Source organism: Trichosurus vulpecula, chromosome 5 (genome assembly GCF_011100635.1).
Source record: "Trichosurus vulpecula isolate mTriVul1 chromosome 5, mTriVul1.pri, whole genome shotgun sequence".
NCBI classification, from domain to species: domain Eukaryota; kingdom Metazoa; phylum Chordata; class Mammalia; order Diprotodontia; family Phalangeridae; genus Trichosurus; species Trichosurus vulpecula.
Window position 1 is genome coordinate 141632783 of NC_050577.1, and position 15388 is coordinate 141648170.

At 36.2% G+C, this 15388-nt stretch overlaps 1 protein-coding gene across 1 annotated transcript in view; it reads left to right on the plus strand.

Annotated features, from left to right (window-relative positions):
- The first annotated feature begins 266 nt into the window (after nucleotides 1-266).
- Nucleotides 267-15388, plus strand: part of IMMP2L (inner mitochondrial membrane peptidase subunit 2) — a 458439-nt gene continuing 443317 nt past the window's right edge. The window contains exons 1-2 of the mRNA XM_036760641.1: nucleotides 267-322; nucleotides 6472-6582. Coding sequence (XP_036616536.1) covers nucleotides 267-322; nucleotides 6472-6582 — 167 coding nt within the window. The remainder of the gene's footprint in view (nucleotides 323-6471; nucleotides 6583-15388) is intronic.

Sequence of the window (15388 nt, forward strand, 5' to 3'; positions counted from 1 at the left end):
GGAGAGCAGCACTTGTGGTCAGTCACAAGGGAGCAGGGCCTTGGTTGCAATTCCAGGGCAGAGATGAGTACTAGCATTTGTGATGTCAGGAAAACAGTGCTCCTAGTTCCAGGGCCAAGAGGAATGCTAGCACTTGCAGCTGCAGGGGAGAAGGGACACTTCCTGGGTAAAGACCAGAATACACACCAGAAGAGTAGGGACCACACTTCTCCCCACATCACATCACCTTGGAAGCACTGAAAATTTGCAGACCTCAAGAACTAGTTATGAAAACCACTGCACAGAAAAGCCTGAAACTTGGAACAGAGCCTTCCACTCTCAAGTGAGCGGTCCAAGTTTAACATAAAGTTCAAATGAGCAAACAACAAAAAAAGAACTTGATCTTAAAAGGCTACCATGGTGACAGGGAAGATGAAGACACACACTTGGAAGGAAACTTGAAAACAGCTAGAAGCAAAGCTTCCAAGGAAAATCATAACTGGACACATGCTCAAAGAGAATTCTTGAAAAACGATTTTAAAAAAAGAGAGATGAGTGCTAGAGGAAAAAGTGAAAAAACAAATATCAATGTAAGAAATGTGAATGAAAATTATGAAAAGAGAATTAACAGTTTGTCAAAAGAGGCACAAAAATTACTGAAAAAAATAACAGCTTAAAAAAGAGAATTGACCAAATGGTTAAAAAAAAGGTACAATAATTCACTGAAGAAAAGAAGAGAACTCCTAAAAGTAGAATTGGCCAAATGGAAAAAGAAGTATAAAAGTTCACAGAAGAAAATGATTCCTTAAAAATTAGAATTGAGAAAGTGAAAGCTAATGATTCCACAAGACATCAAGAAAAAATAAAATCAACATAATAAAGAAATAGAAGAAAATGTGAAATATTTCATCAGAAAAACAACTAACATATAAAATTGATGGAGGGAAGGTAATTTAAATATTATTGGACTACCAGGAAGCCTTGATCAAAGAAAGCCTAAACCTCATATTTCAAGAAATTATCAAGGGAAACTTCCACAATATATAAGACCCAGAGAGTAAAATAGAATTGAAAGAATTCACCAATGACTTCCTGAAAGACATCCCAAAATGAAAACTTCAAAGAATACTACAGAAAATTTTCAGACCTCCCAGGTAAAGGAGAAAATATTGCAAGCAGCCAGAAGGAAACAAATCAAATATTGTGGAGCTATAGTGAAGGTCACACAATTATTAGCAGCTATAATCTTAATAACTAAGTGGAGAGTTTATGTTATGATATTCCAGAAGGCAAAAGAGTTGGGAATACAATCAAGAATATTGTTGTTTGTCCTTCATTTTCTAAGGGGACCAAAGACATCATGATATGGATGATACTTGGTATCTTGACTTGCTCATGAATTGTATTTAAGCAAGGCAGAGTTGTCATCAGCTTTGCTCTCTTTTCCAAAGTCATAGAAGTCTCTTGGCAAAACAAAAGTCAAGATGAGTGGTGATGGGCCTGTGATGCAGTACATGACCTTGGTGTCTTTGATGTCTGAGCAGACTCTAAGTGTTCCACAGAGCCTGTCCCAGCTGCCTGCATGGCCATTTGAACAAATTGTTCTCATCTGCCCATTCAGCCAGGGGAAGTCTTCACCTGCTTTGTTGTAGACATTCCTTAACTCACTGACAGATTTGAGGCCTGTCAAGGTTACCCTCAACCTATTTTAACCTATCTGCTAAGAAGGTTTTACTAGGGTGTGGCTGCTAAGGATTAGCACCTCTTGTATGAGGGCTTGCCAATCCCTTTGCAGGAGAGCTCACCCACCTTTGCTGTCTACCTGTCACCTAACTCTCACCTGTGACAACTAAGAATAGCTTATACAGAAAAACTGAGTATAATCCTTCAGGGGAGGAAATAGATATTTAATGAAATAGAAGACTTTCAGCATTTCTGATGAAAAGATCAGAGCTGAATAGAAAATTTGACATTCAAATAAAACTCTCAAGAGAAGCATAAAAAAGGAAACATGAAAGAAAAATTGTAAGGGACTCAACTAGGTTAAGCTGTTTACATTTCTGTATAGGAAGATGATACATGTGACTTTAAGAACTTTATCATTTTTAAGGCAGTTAGGAAGATACTATATGAACACAGGGCACAGGAGTAAGTCAATTATGTTGGGATGATGTAAAAAATGGATGGCTGAGAAAAAGGGATGGCCTAGGAGGAGGGGTAAGGAAGATGAAAATGCATGAAATGACTTCACAAAAAAGAGGTATCCAAGGTAAAGCTTTTATGATGGAGGGGAAATAATGGAGGGGGGTGGAAGGCAGCCCTTGTACCTCACTCTCATCAGAGTTGGTTCAAAGGTAGAAGGGTACATATATAAATACTCAGTTGGTCTTAACAGTTTGTCAAAATCTTTTTTGCAGGGTGGAAGGCAGGGCAATTGGGGTTAAGTGACTTGCCCAAGGTCACACAGCTAGTAAATGTGTCAAGTTTCTGAGGCCGGATTTGAACTCAGGTACTCCTGACTCCAGGTCCAGTGCTCTACTCACTGTACCACCTAACTGCCCCCAATAGAAATCTATCTTACCCTACAGGAAAGTAGGAGGAGAAAGGGAAAGAGAAAGGGGGAGGTGATAAAATGGAGGGCATTTAAGGAAAGTGGTGGTCAGAAGCAAAACAGACTTTTGAGGAGGGATAAGGTAAAAAGAGAAAGAGAAGGATGGAGGGAAATACATAGTAATCATAATTATGAATGTGAATTGGAAGAATTTACTCATAAAACAGAAATGGATACCAGAATGAATTAGAAAACAAAACCCCATGTTTATGAGACACATTTAAAACAGACATGCATAGAATTAAAATATATTATGCTTCAGCTGAAGCAAAAAAGACAGAGACAGCAATCATGTTCTCAGAGAAAACAAAAGAAAAAATAGATCTAAATAGAAGAGATAATCAGGGAAACCACATTTTGCAAAAAAAGGTACCATAATCAGTGAAGTAATATCAAAATTTTCTAATTTCTTAAATATATAGAGAACTGAGTTACATTTATAAAAATGAGAGCCATTGCCCAATTAAAAATTGGTCAAAGGTTATGGATAGGCAGTGTTTAGAAGAAGAAATCAAAGTATTTATGGTCATATAAAAATACTTTAAAGCACTATTGATCAGAGAAATGCAAATTAAAACAACTCTGAGGTACCAAGTCACACATATCATAAATGACAAATGCTAGAAGGGTTATGGGAAAATGGTTACATTAATGTATTATTCCTGGAGTGGTGGATTGTTCCGGCAATTCAGCAGAAGAATTTGGAACTATGCTCAAAGGATTATACATCTCTCTGTACTCTCTGATCCAGTAATACCAGTACTTGATCTGTATCCTAATGAGACCAAAGAATAAGGAAAAGGAGTTATATGTACAAAAAATATTTACAGCAGCTCTTTTAGTTTTGGCAGAAAACTGGAAACTAAGGTATATCCATCAATGGGGAATTGCTGAACAAGTAGTGATATATCATGATGGAATGATTTTATGATATAAGAAATGAGGAGCATAGTTTCAGAAAATCCTGAGAAGACCTATATGAATTTATGCAAAGCAAAATGAGCAGAACCTGGAGATCATTGTATACGGTAGCAGAATATTGTAATGATGATTAGCTAGGAAAGACTTAGATACTCTGATCAATACAATGAATCTAAGACAGTTTTAAAGGACTCATGATGAAAAAATTGCTATCCACATCCAGAGAGAAGACTGATGAACTCTGAGTGGAAATTGAAGTATAATTTTTTCTATATTTATTTTTCTTACTTTTTTGTAATTACTAATATTGAATATGTTTTTCCATGATTTTATACATATTATTGATATCATATTGCTTGCCTTCTCAGTGGGTGGGGAAGGGGTTGGAGTTAAGGAGAGAATTTAGAAATCAAAATTTAAAGAAAAGCATGTTAAATAAGCAAATAATAAAATTTTGAAAAATAGTATATATGTTTTTCATGACTTTGCATGTATAATTGGTGTCATATTGTTTGCCTTCTCGGTGGGTCCAGGAAGAGTTGGAGGGAGGAAGAGAATTTAGAGCTCAGAAAAATAAAATGTTGAAAAATCCAATTACAATAAAAACCCTAGAATTTGGATTTGAAACAATCACTGGGGCAAAGCCAAAGTAGTAGAATGATTAGAAACAGTATCTAGAAACAGCTGTGATTTTTCCTCCACAAAACTTCTCTGAACAGATCTTGAAAAAGAACCAGACCAAGTCTTAATGGGGAAATCTAGAAAAAAAAACTCACAGGGGCACATTTGCCCAGATATCTTAGCTTGGCTTAGGGAGACAGATAGGCAGGTCTGTGAATTTTAGCATTGAGTCCAAAGCAAAGCTCCTGCAGAGCACTGAAGCACCTAGGTAGAGGTTGTGAACCATGGCAAAGGAGATCCCAGACTCATATCATGGAATTGTGAGAGAGACTGATTCCACTGGTAGCTTTATTACCAAACCCAGTTCCAGATTACAGATCTAAGAGAGTGTGAGAGAAGGTCTCACATAAGGGAGTGACATTCTTAGGGACTGAGACCTTGGACTGTATATGGAGAAATAAGGAATTCATTAGGCAATAGCAGCTGTGTGGCTCAGCTCTCAAGCTCAAAATAGGGTCTCACTTCTAGCATTTAGCCCATCCTGAAGAAGATAAAACAGCAGAATTCCAGATCAAAAGGAAGCCTATGCTGCTGTCACTCTGAACCAAAAGAGCTTTCTAGCTGTCTGATAGGACTGGAGTTCAGCAACAATATACTCTCTTTAAAAATGTCATTAAATATTTTTTTAATTACATGCAAGAAAAAATTAACATTAATTTTAAAAAATTGAATTCCAAATTCTCTCCTTCCCTCCTGCCTTTTCCCCTCCTTGAGAAAGCAAGAATTTGATATCTATTATACATGGAAAGTAATGCAAAACACACTTCCATATTAGCCATGTTACAAAAGCAAACATATATATATATATATACACACAAAACAAGAATAATAAAGAAACTTTTAAAAGTGTACTTTATTCTGCATTCAGAGTTCATAAGTTCTTTCGCTGGAAGGGGATGGCATTTTTCATCATGAGCTAGATGCTAGAGCTTTGAAGTGTGAAAATGTAAACATGTCTTTGGTCCTTCTCTCATGTGTTCATTAACGTGCTTCAGGAATTCAAAGATTATTCAATACCAAGCTTTTGATTAAAATATATGAAGATGTAGAGATAATGTGGAAGAGTTAATATACTTCTGAGTTTGGAATAAGGAAGACCTGGGTTCAAATCCTGGAATATTCACTTAATCTTTGAATGTGTCAAGTAGCACCATAGAATTTACCCCTATTAGTTATAGCCATAACTATCACTTTAACATATGGGTCGTATAGTATATAGGGGACAGGTGGTTAACCTGGGATATAGTTCCTGGAAAAGAGGAGATGAACAATATCCCAAGGCACCAAAAGTTTTCTAAGCTGCTAATAGAGAAGACAGACTGTCAGGAATGAGTCCTCTCTTGCTAGGGCAGGGAAGGAGGAAAGCAATAATGCTCTGGGTCTAGGATGACGTTGTCTTCACTCTCCAAATTATCCACAGTGGGGCAAAGTCCTGATAACCTTGTCCTAGTTACAAGTTTGCGAAGACTTTTCCACAATGAAGAAAGCAGACCTTTCCTTCATTAATGTTAATTTTTAAATAATGATTTTTAGACCACCATAATTTTTATTTTGAGGTAAAAAACAAAAATAAATATCTTACATAAGGTACAGTGATCGATACTAATTATGATAGTACTGGTAATTTTTTTATTCTGAATTAAGGCAAACTAACAAAACTGCCAAAAAAGAAAATAATCTATATAGATAAAAATAAACTGAATAGATATTGAGTGTGTTGTCAGAATATGCTTTATTTTAAATTGTGAATTGTGCTGAATACCAACACTGAGTGATTGAATGAATGAATGCATAAGCATGTATTAAATGATTGCTAAGTCAACTTTAACATTTTTTACATTTTCACTCAAATCTCTTTTTTAAAGTTTCCGTAAGAATGTTGTGTAAAAAGCATTGATTTTTCACATTTTGAATGAAAGTATGAAAGCTGTAAATGTACCACTTTAAAGGACTTTCTTTTTAGCATAACATATGTGAATACTTTTCCCCCCAAAAACTCTTAATCTCAATAAGATGACATTCTAAGAGTATGAATAACAATCAATTTAAAAATATATTTCTATATATTGTATTTTCATAATCTTTCCCAGCTTAGATTCATTCACTTGCTCCCTCCACATGAAATGTTTGAAATGAGAATGACACCAATAGTGGCTTTGTATCACTTGGAACATCACAGACCTAACTAGGATTGATGCCGTGTCATGGGGAGCATAGGCTTCTCTAATGACTTCAATATACTCTATTTCTTTGTTGAATTTCTTTTCGTTTTCTTAAAGCAACAGAGACAGTACTGATTGTATAACCTTGTCCCTCTATTCCAGGTCTCCTAGAAACCCAGAGCAGAAGATCATTAAACGAGTTATTGCTCTTGAAGGAGATATTATCAAGTAAGTGTTTAAAACCATACTTTTTAAGTTTGAATTTTAAAGCTGAAGATTTTTTTTATTCAGTTTTGTATCCCATTATTTGTTAAAGTATATCTCTATTCAGAGATCACAGAAAACAATGCACCAAAGATGCCCCTTGGGAGTTGCTATGGGCTTTTTGGAAGCTATGTGAACCATTTCAGTGATGGGTATTCAAACTATGGGACTAATAAATGATTCCAGGCAATGAGGTGGATGACAGACTAGTTGCATCAGTTGGATTTGTTGCTGTTTTCATTTGCTTGTTTTTCCTTGGCTTTGTCATTTCTTTCTCTGGCAGTGATGTCAATCACAAATGGGAAGACTTTACAGGATACTAGTGATTTTCTTAAACAGAGTTTTCCTCTGTCTCTCTCTACCCGACCTCTTCATCTTTGGAATAATGTAGGCTTTCTACTTACTGAGAGAGGCAGTATGACCTCTATCTAGCAATGGAGACTAGGAGCTAAGAAGACCTAGGTTCAAATCCTAATTTGGATATACTGTCTGTGTGAACCTGAGAAAATTTCTTAAGCTCATAGTGGCCCAGGCAGGTCAATAAGAATGTAAAATGAAAAGAAATCACTGACCTGTTTTAGTAGAGGGATTTGCCCACCTATGAGTTCCATATATCAAGGACATTGTGGATTTATTCTTTTGTGAAGGCAAACTAGGTCATCTTTTACCTCCATTCTCACCTTGCCTTTAATTACTGAATGTGTGTTGCCTCAGATAAACTGGGGCCTGGGAAAGACCTTAGCTTAAAAAGGCCAAGGTCTCCTACTGCATTCAGTGTCATCACCAGAAGTCCTGACTTATGTCTTTCCACTGTTCTCCGATGACTCTACAGGAGAGAATGAGGCTGATCATTTTGCGTAGTTCTGCCTTACTCAAATCCAATTTACTTGCAAGTCAAGATATCACCATCCTGATGTCACTGGTCCTCTTCGAGAATGAAGGACAAACAACAACAACAGACACCACCACCAAGGAAATCACAGCTCCAGTCTCAATTTCTATCCCCTTTACTTATTTTAAAAGTATGAATATCCAATGACCATTAAACTTTTGCTAGTTTTAATATCCCTTCTTCATCAAGAGAAAACCCCTTATATATCAGAACAATTAGAAATTTCTTTTTTATAGGAATATTTTATTGACCTCATTTATTTCCCCTTAATTATGAGTTACAGTAGAAATACATATATATGCATATATATACATATATATATTAATTAAGAGTAAATGAGCCACATCTTCTAAAATGATCTCAGAGTAAATAGTTTTCTGAGATCAAAATGTGTGCTATCGTTTTAAATGAGGACAATTTTCATTGTCCCTAGAAAAATTTAAGAGCCAGTTACTATTTTAGAAGAGAATAAAGAAAAGAAAATGGTACAATTTGTAATTTCTACTCAGGAAAAGGTAGACATAGCTTATGAAATAATAGGTGTAAAAATGTGAAAATACAAGTCAGTTGGTTCAAATCTCAACCATATAGTTTCTTATTTTCTTTGCCTGTTAATAAATTGAAAACAAATAAATTTTAAGAGACTGTTCAATGTAGGAATCACTTTGATTTACTGTAATCCTTTCATGACTAATTAATAGTACATTTTGGCTAGAGACATACATGTGGTAGTCAAAAATCTTGTTCATCTAAAATTTAATCATCCTTTGTTTTGCTTTATTAACTGATCTGTTAGTCAATAGTGGTTGGATAAGTCAGCAATCAAAAGTAATCAAACAAAAACATGCTTTTGGATCATTTTTCAATTTCACAAAAAACCATGGCTTTTTCAAAAATATATGGGATTAATATGAATCTTTTAATAGCAGTAATAACTGACATATACTGGTTATGTGATAACAGGTAAGTCATTTAGCCACTTATTGCTCTTTTTAAAGTTGTTCCTGAGTTGTCTGTCTTTTTCTTTAAGCTATTAAATGATGTCAGAAATTAAACTAAAAAATTCATATGAACAAAGAACAGGTGACTTAAACCCAGTGTACTGGGCAACTCTCTATGAATGCAAATGGCAAAGAAGGTGCCAACCTTCATTGGTAGAGAGAATTTCCTCACCTGACAATACCACATTACCCAATGAAAAGATAGGTTCAGTCTATATCTCTTTCCCTAAGCTAGTAAGTGTTGTCAGAAATTAAAAATTCATATGAACAGAGACCTGGGAAGGGAGGATCAATGACGTGCAAACCTAAAGTTAGTCAACAGTATGACATGGCAACCAAAAAAATCTAATGCTATCCTAGATTTCCTTCTAAAAGGCATTGTGTCTAGAATAGGGGTGATAATAAACATGTGGTATTCTGCCCTCAATAAACAATATCTTGAGTTTGGGGTTCATAGGAAGGACTCGAGCTTATTCTGAGGTATGGGACCAACATGACCCAAGGACTGAAAACCATGCTATAGTGTACTTAATTTAAGGAAATAGGGATATTTAACCTGAAGAAGAAACTTATGAGGCACTTGATAGCTGTCTTCAATAACTTAAAAGGTTCTTAAGTGAAAAGAGGATTATACTTAAATGATACAGTTTAACTAGATGGCCTCTGTGCCCCCTTCCAGCTATAGATTTGAGATTCTGTGACTGATTTTACTTGCCCCAGATGGGAAGTATAGAGAGACAGATTTAAGTTAGACATAAGAAAATGACTTTGTAAAAATGAGAGCTGAAATGCACTGTCCCAAGTAATATTGCATTCCCATATTATTTGAGACCTTCTCTGATCATGTGCTCACATAGCTGCTTGTGTCCTGACCCCCAAAAATTAACTTTAAAATTTTCTGTGTCTGAGAAAAAGCATGGTTTAGTGGGTAGACAGAAGACTTGGGTATAAGTCTTACCTCTGACATATAAGGTGGTATGACCTTACTAAATCACTTAATCACCCAGTGCTCTGAGCAATTCTGTCAGCCTACATGCAGCTTGGCATTGGGAAACGGAATTCTCCTCCCAAGAGCTCCCTGCCTTAATTTAATCACAGGTCCAGTTTGCATATACATATTGTATATTCCCAAATACATACAAGACTCTCTACTTCTGTGTTCAGTTCATTTTTCATACTGTACCAATGATCCGCTAACAATGGATTGGCAATCCAATTGCATGTTATAATCTGTTGAATAGGTATTGTTTGCATTTATTTGTTTTTTCCTATATAGATTGTTATGCTGTTGTCTTTTGGAAAATAATGGATTTCAGTTAAGAGATCCATGTCATATATGTGTATATATACATAAGCCTGTATATGAATAAGCAGAAAATGTACTTAATCTATTGACACGTCTACATGTTGTTTTCATCCTAGAATGTATACTTCTTAGGGTAAAGACTGTTTTATTATTATTTTTATATACAGCCCTTAATAGATATTTAAATATGTTTTATTCTAATATCTAGTTTGATGTTTATGGTAGAAGAATAGCATTAATTTTGCCATTGGCTTCTGTGCTACCTTTCTTCTTAATCTATGACCTGCTTTGTAAAATGCTAGGATTAATGAAAACGGGGAGAAATTCATTTTTTCTTGTGTCCAATAGAATACCTGCCTGTGGAAGGTATCAAAGTTTGTGTTTTGTACTCTTTCAGAGCTCTAACTCATGAAAAGGGAAGTATACACATGAAGAGAGTTTGTTTTCCTCGGTTTAATGTTTCTCCCCTGTGATTACTTTTGCGGTATTAGAATACGTACTCCTTAAGGGAAAGGATTGTGTTTTTGCCCTTCTTTATATCCTCAAAGTTTAACACAGACCCTGGCATATAGTTTACATTTAATACATTTTGTTGATTGACTCTCCATGGTGGAGTCGGGGTGGGAGTGGGGTAAGAATCTGAAAGTCAGACATGGAATGAAGTACTTTAGTAGATCTCAGTCTAGGAAGATAAAAAGAAATTCTAAATGAATTATAATAGACTACTTATGATCAATTAACATACTATTATATGTGCCATAGAGTTGTCCTCTAGAAAGTTTTCAATACTAGTTTAAGGGAAATATGGAAGGGAAAAGGGCTGCTATCACTTTTTTCATAAAATGAATTCCAGTAAAAAATGTTTTTTTTTCCTATTTTTATTTATCAGATATATTTCAGCAGTTTTGAGGTGTTCTGTTCAGGATGGGTGATCAGTTAGTGTACAGAGGCAAAGTGAAACCAAGCATCAGAATGGTTATCCAAATAACTAAGGCAATACTTGCTCTGGAAAATAGGGGGCATTTCAGCTTAAAGTGGTCATCTTGATTTCAACCATAGTTAAATTCACTAGGCAATTGGAATATTCTCTGTTCTGTTTTGTTTTAGTTTTAAATTTTGGATACCAACGAAACAAGGTAATTTTCATATTATTAACAAAAAATATATACTTAGTATTTTACTAGTTGGTAAGTGCTATGGGTAATGAAAGTAGTATTTAGTCAGTTCTATTAGTTCCACAAAAAAATTGATATGGCTGTTTTTTTATTAATTTGTTATGATTTGCACAGTGTGTAAAAGCTGTTTGAAATTCATTTCATGGAAAAATATAAAATTAAAGCAAAGCATTATATCAATGCAATTTTGAATTCCTCAACCACATTTGCAGCTCACAGTGATCACAATGGATCAACAATTTGCTTTGGGACCATTATATTTCTGTTTCACATATTTTTCTCTGCCAAGTTAGAAATGAGACACAACATCATTTCTCCTCTCTTAAAGCTGGCTGTTACAGACTGAAATATGTTGTACTTTTGGTAGAGAGATTCCTGGCATTTCTCTTCTGGGACCTTGGTTCCAGTCTAGTTGGCAGCCCCAATGAAGTGAGGTGGAATCTTTTCAGTTCCCAGTAGAATGTACACTGCATCACAAACTTATCACAGGTAATTTGGCTGTGTGCAGCTAACAGACATTCCTGTTCAGGTGAATTCCAAGAAGGAGAGCAGCAAAAGCCAAGTTACCTCCTGGCTCAGGAGAAGTATTAGGAGAAGTCATAGTTAATTACAATTGTGGCAATTATGTGTCTGTTATATTGAGGTCATTATCCCAATGATAAATTTAGTTTAAGACTATATTCACCATTTATCAATATGACAAAGCAATCTAGAAGGTAGGAAATATGAAAGATCCTTGCTCTGGCGATTAAATGATAATTCTTCTAAAAGAGGAGAGACTTCATTTTAAAATGTCAATACCCCATAATTTATTAAAAAATAACTTTGGAGTATGAAAGGAAAAGAGTGAATCACTAGAAATTTAACATTTTAGATCCCCTCGATTTTAAATGTGTTATTGAAGATACAAAAATCAATAGTAGATTATAACAGATGGTTGAGTCATATTATGTACCACCAAATGATGAAGCTTTATAGAAAGAAAAAACAGAAGTAAAATTAGGTTTTTCCCAGTAAAACACTGAATAATGCTTGTTTAATAACTCCCCACCTTTTTATCACTGGTTCAGTAGCTCTGTATAACAGAAGCCTAATACCTCAAGCTTTCTCTCCTTGAAGATGATACTTTGATTTATGGTACTGTTGGTGGCTTAGGAATTAGTTTTTATTTGTATCCCTTAAAGGAGTTTTGTATTTAAACAAACTCCTGTCCAGCAGCATTATAAGAGGTTGGTACATAGGATCCTGCATATTTTAACATGAGGCCCTTAGTGCTTTCATTTCTTCCTCGGGTTGTTGCTGGCAAATGGTAGCCTGGATAGTTACTTTGGAGCATAGAAAAGTATAATAGGTGTGCCCTCAAGCATGACAGCTGTGGGGACATGTCTACATCAGGGGTCTCTGTTGCCCCTTTTGTTTCAGCCTTGAATTCTTTTCAAAATACAGTTAGCAGTGAATTCGCTTGTTCAATAGCAATAGAATGGTAAACACTACATTCTGGTTTTCTCTGAGGATGTTTGAACACACAGGGCAACTAGGTTGAGCAGGGGGTAAAGTGCTGGATCTGGAATCAGGAAGAGTTGAGTTCAAATCCTACTTCAAACACTTACTTGTTTTGTGACCTCAGGCAAGTCACTTAACCTGTCTTTGCTTCAGTTTCCTCACCTCTCAAATAGAGATGATAATAGCACCTACCTCTCAGAGGTGTTGTGAGGATCAAATGAAAAATTAATTCTAAACTGCTTGGCACAGTGAATGACATATAGTAACTGCTATATAAGTGTTACTTCTTCGTATTAATTATTACGTATCATTTGTTTTTTTTTATTTTATTTTAGAATTAAGGACCAGAATACAAATACAGAATAGAGAAAAGAAACAAAACATACCATAAACTTAATTGAATATTGAACTTAAATATTGAAATTTGAATAGTGAATATTGAAACTTAAATACAAAGTAAGAAAGAAAAAAAAACATGTGTGCATGGAAGAAAGTGAGAAGATTCAAAATATCTAACAATAAATTATCATTTCAAGAAAGCCTGTATGATAAATAATACACACTGTGTTGAGAATTGTCTATCTTTTCTTTGCTTCCTTGTGAGTTTTCTTTTGTTCTCTGCTGTGCACTTTTTTACTTTATTCTTTTCCTCCCCCCCCAACCCCCCAGAAGACTACAATAAAGTTTAGATATGTTTCTCTATAGCTATAGATACATACATACACACACACACATACACATATATATATATATATATACATACATATATAGACATATCCTTTCCCAAACATACTGTACTCCTGATCTTTGTTTTTGTGTTTGTGCATATCTCTTGTTTCCTATCGCACCAGTAAGGCAAGATTCATGACCTCAAGGATGACCAGGAACATACCTGTGTGTTTCGGGAATCACAAAGTATGAAAAACTCTATAGGTAGAAGGCAGAGGAAGTATAACATTTATTTAGACACCAGAGGATCAAATCCCAAGACTAATAACTCCAATTCGATGTAATTATATTCCAAAACCAGTAAGGCTACCTCAATGTAGCAACAAGGAAATGATAACATTGTATTATAGCAAGGAACCAAGTCATCTAGTAACCTTCCCACCGGCTGGGGCTTCCCTGTAAACACTCATGAATCCTAACTGTCTGCTTGCCTGAGTTCTCTCCCCGCTCAGTTCTCTAGTCTCCACAGCTCCCTGGTTTCCACTCTCCATTCCACATGCTCTTTGCAGCTCTGTGGACTCAGAGTTTTTACTTCTCCTTGGGCTGGATTCTGAACTCTCACTTCTGATTTCTGACTTCTGAATTCTCAGTTCTTAATGGCTACTTTCTGGGTGCATATACTCTTTTTAGGGCCTGAGGGCTTCATGCCCAATCAGCTAAAGGATGTAGGAAAGATCTTTAGTCACTGATTGGCATCACAAAGGTGTAGGCCTGCCTCTAATCAGGCCTCCTTTAACTGGCCCCACCTGAGGCCTATTGAATGGGCAGGAAAGATCTTTAATCACATTATCACCACACCTATCCCCCCCCCCACTCCTCTACTTTACTTCTATCTACTACCTTGCCCTCCTATTATTTGCTTACTCCCTCCATGAATCCCCCCATCCTCCCATTCCCATAAATCTAAACACCCTTCTATTCCCCACTTTGTTTTACTTATTCCCTCATTCTCCCCTCTAAAAATCCCTCCCTTGTCCTCTCCTCCATCCCTATGCCCCTACTGTTTTATTTCTTATAAACTTAGAAGACTTTTATAGTCTTCTAAATATATATGTATTGTTCCCTCTTAAACACATTACCAATGAAAGTAACAGAACTACCAGCCCTCCTCCACCATCTAATTCCTCTGTATCCATTCTTCTTCTTGTACCTCATTTGTATAAAATAATTACTCTTTTTAGATGTTCCTAAATGGTTTTACTTTTTAAATTGACATCGTAGTCAGGTTTACCCCAATGTTTCTTATGAGCTCACCAATTATTAATAAGAATCTTAGACATACATTTTACATTTTACATATACAAAAGGTAAACTGTCCTTATGAATCCCTTATAATCAGTCTTTGGTATGTACTTTATATTTCTCTTGGTTCTTGTATATTGAATCTTCTGTTAAATTAAGGATTTTTTTTAACAAAGCCTTGAAAATCTGAGAGTTTATCAAACATCCACTTTTTTTTTTCTTTCAGGATAATACTTAACTTTGCAGGGTATGATATTTGTGGCCAGAGCCCTAGGTCTTTTGCTGTTCAATATACTGTGTTCTAAGACCTGTGGTCCTTTAATGTCTCTGCTTCTAGGTCTTGTGTAATTCCAATTGTGGCACCATCATATTTAAGTTGTTTTAATCTTGATGCTTTTAATATTTTATCCTTGAGGTGGTGTTACGGGCAGAGTTAGAGCCAAGCCCTGTCCTCCTCGGACCTCCAGGCCCAAGGGCCTGCTGAGATAGACTCAGGGCTTTGGGATGTGGGTGGAGCCAGGAGGAGGGGTCTCGCCTTTGTTGCCTCCCTGGCAATTCCAGGTCGGACCTGCCTGACCACGTGGAACTTCCGGCTCTCTGGCAGAGCATGTGGAACTTGGACCACGTGGAGTTTCCGGTCTTTGCCTGGACTGCCTGCCCGCAGGGAGCTTTGGGTAGTGTGGGAGGAGAGTAGGCGGAGTCAGGGTGGTCCTAGGACCCAGGTGTATTAGCTTTACCTGTCTTTCATCCACGTAACCAAAGAATGTACCTACGTCACTAAAGGTATAAATGTGCTGCTTGCTGAAATAATAAACGGAGTCATTCACCATCTTGTTCGGCTCCCGCCCCGTACATTGTCCGCGAGATCAGGCCCTTTGCTTAGGCAGAGGCCTGGGGCTTGGGGGGAACCCCAAGCGTAGTC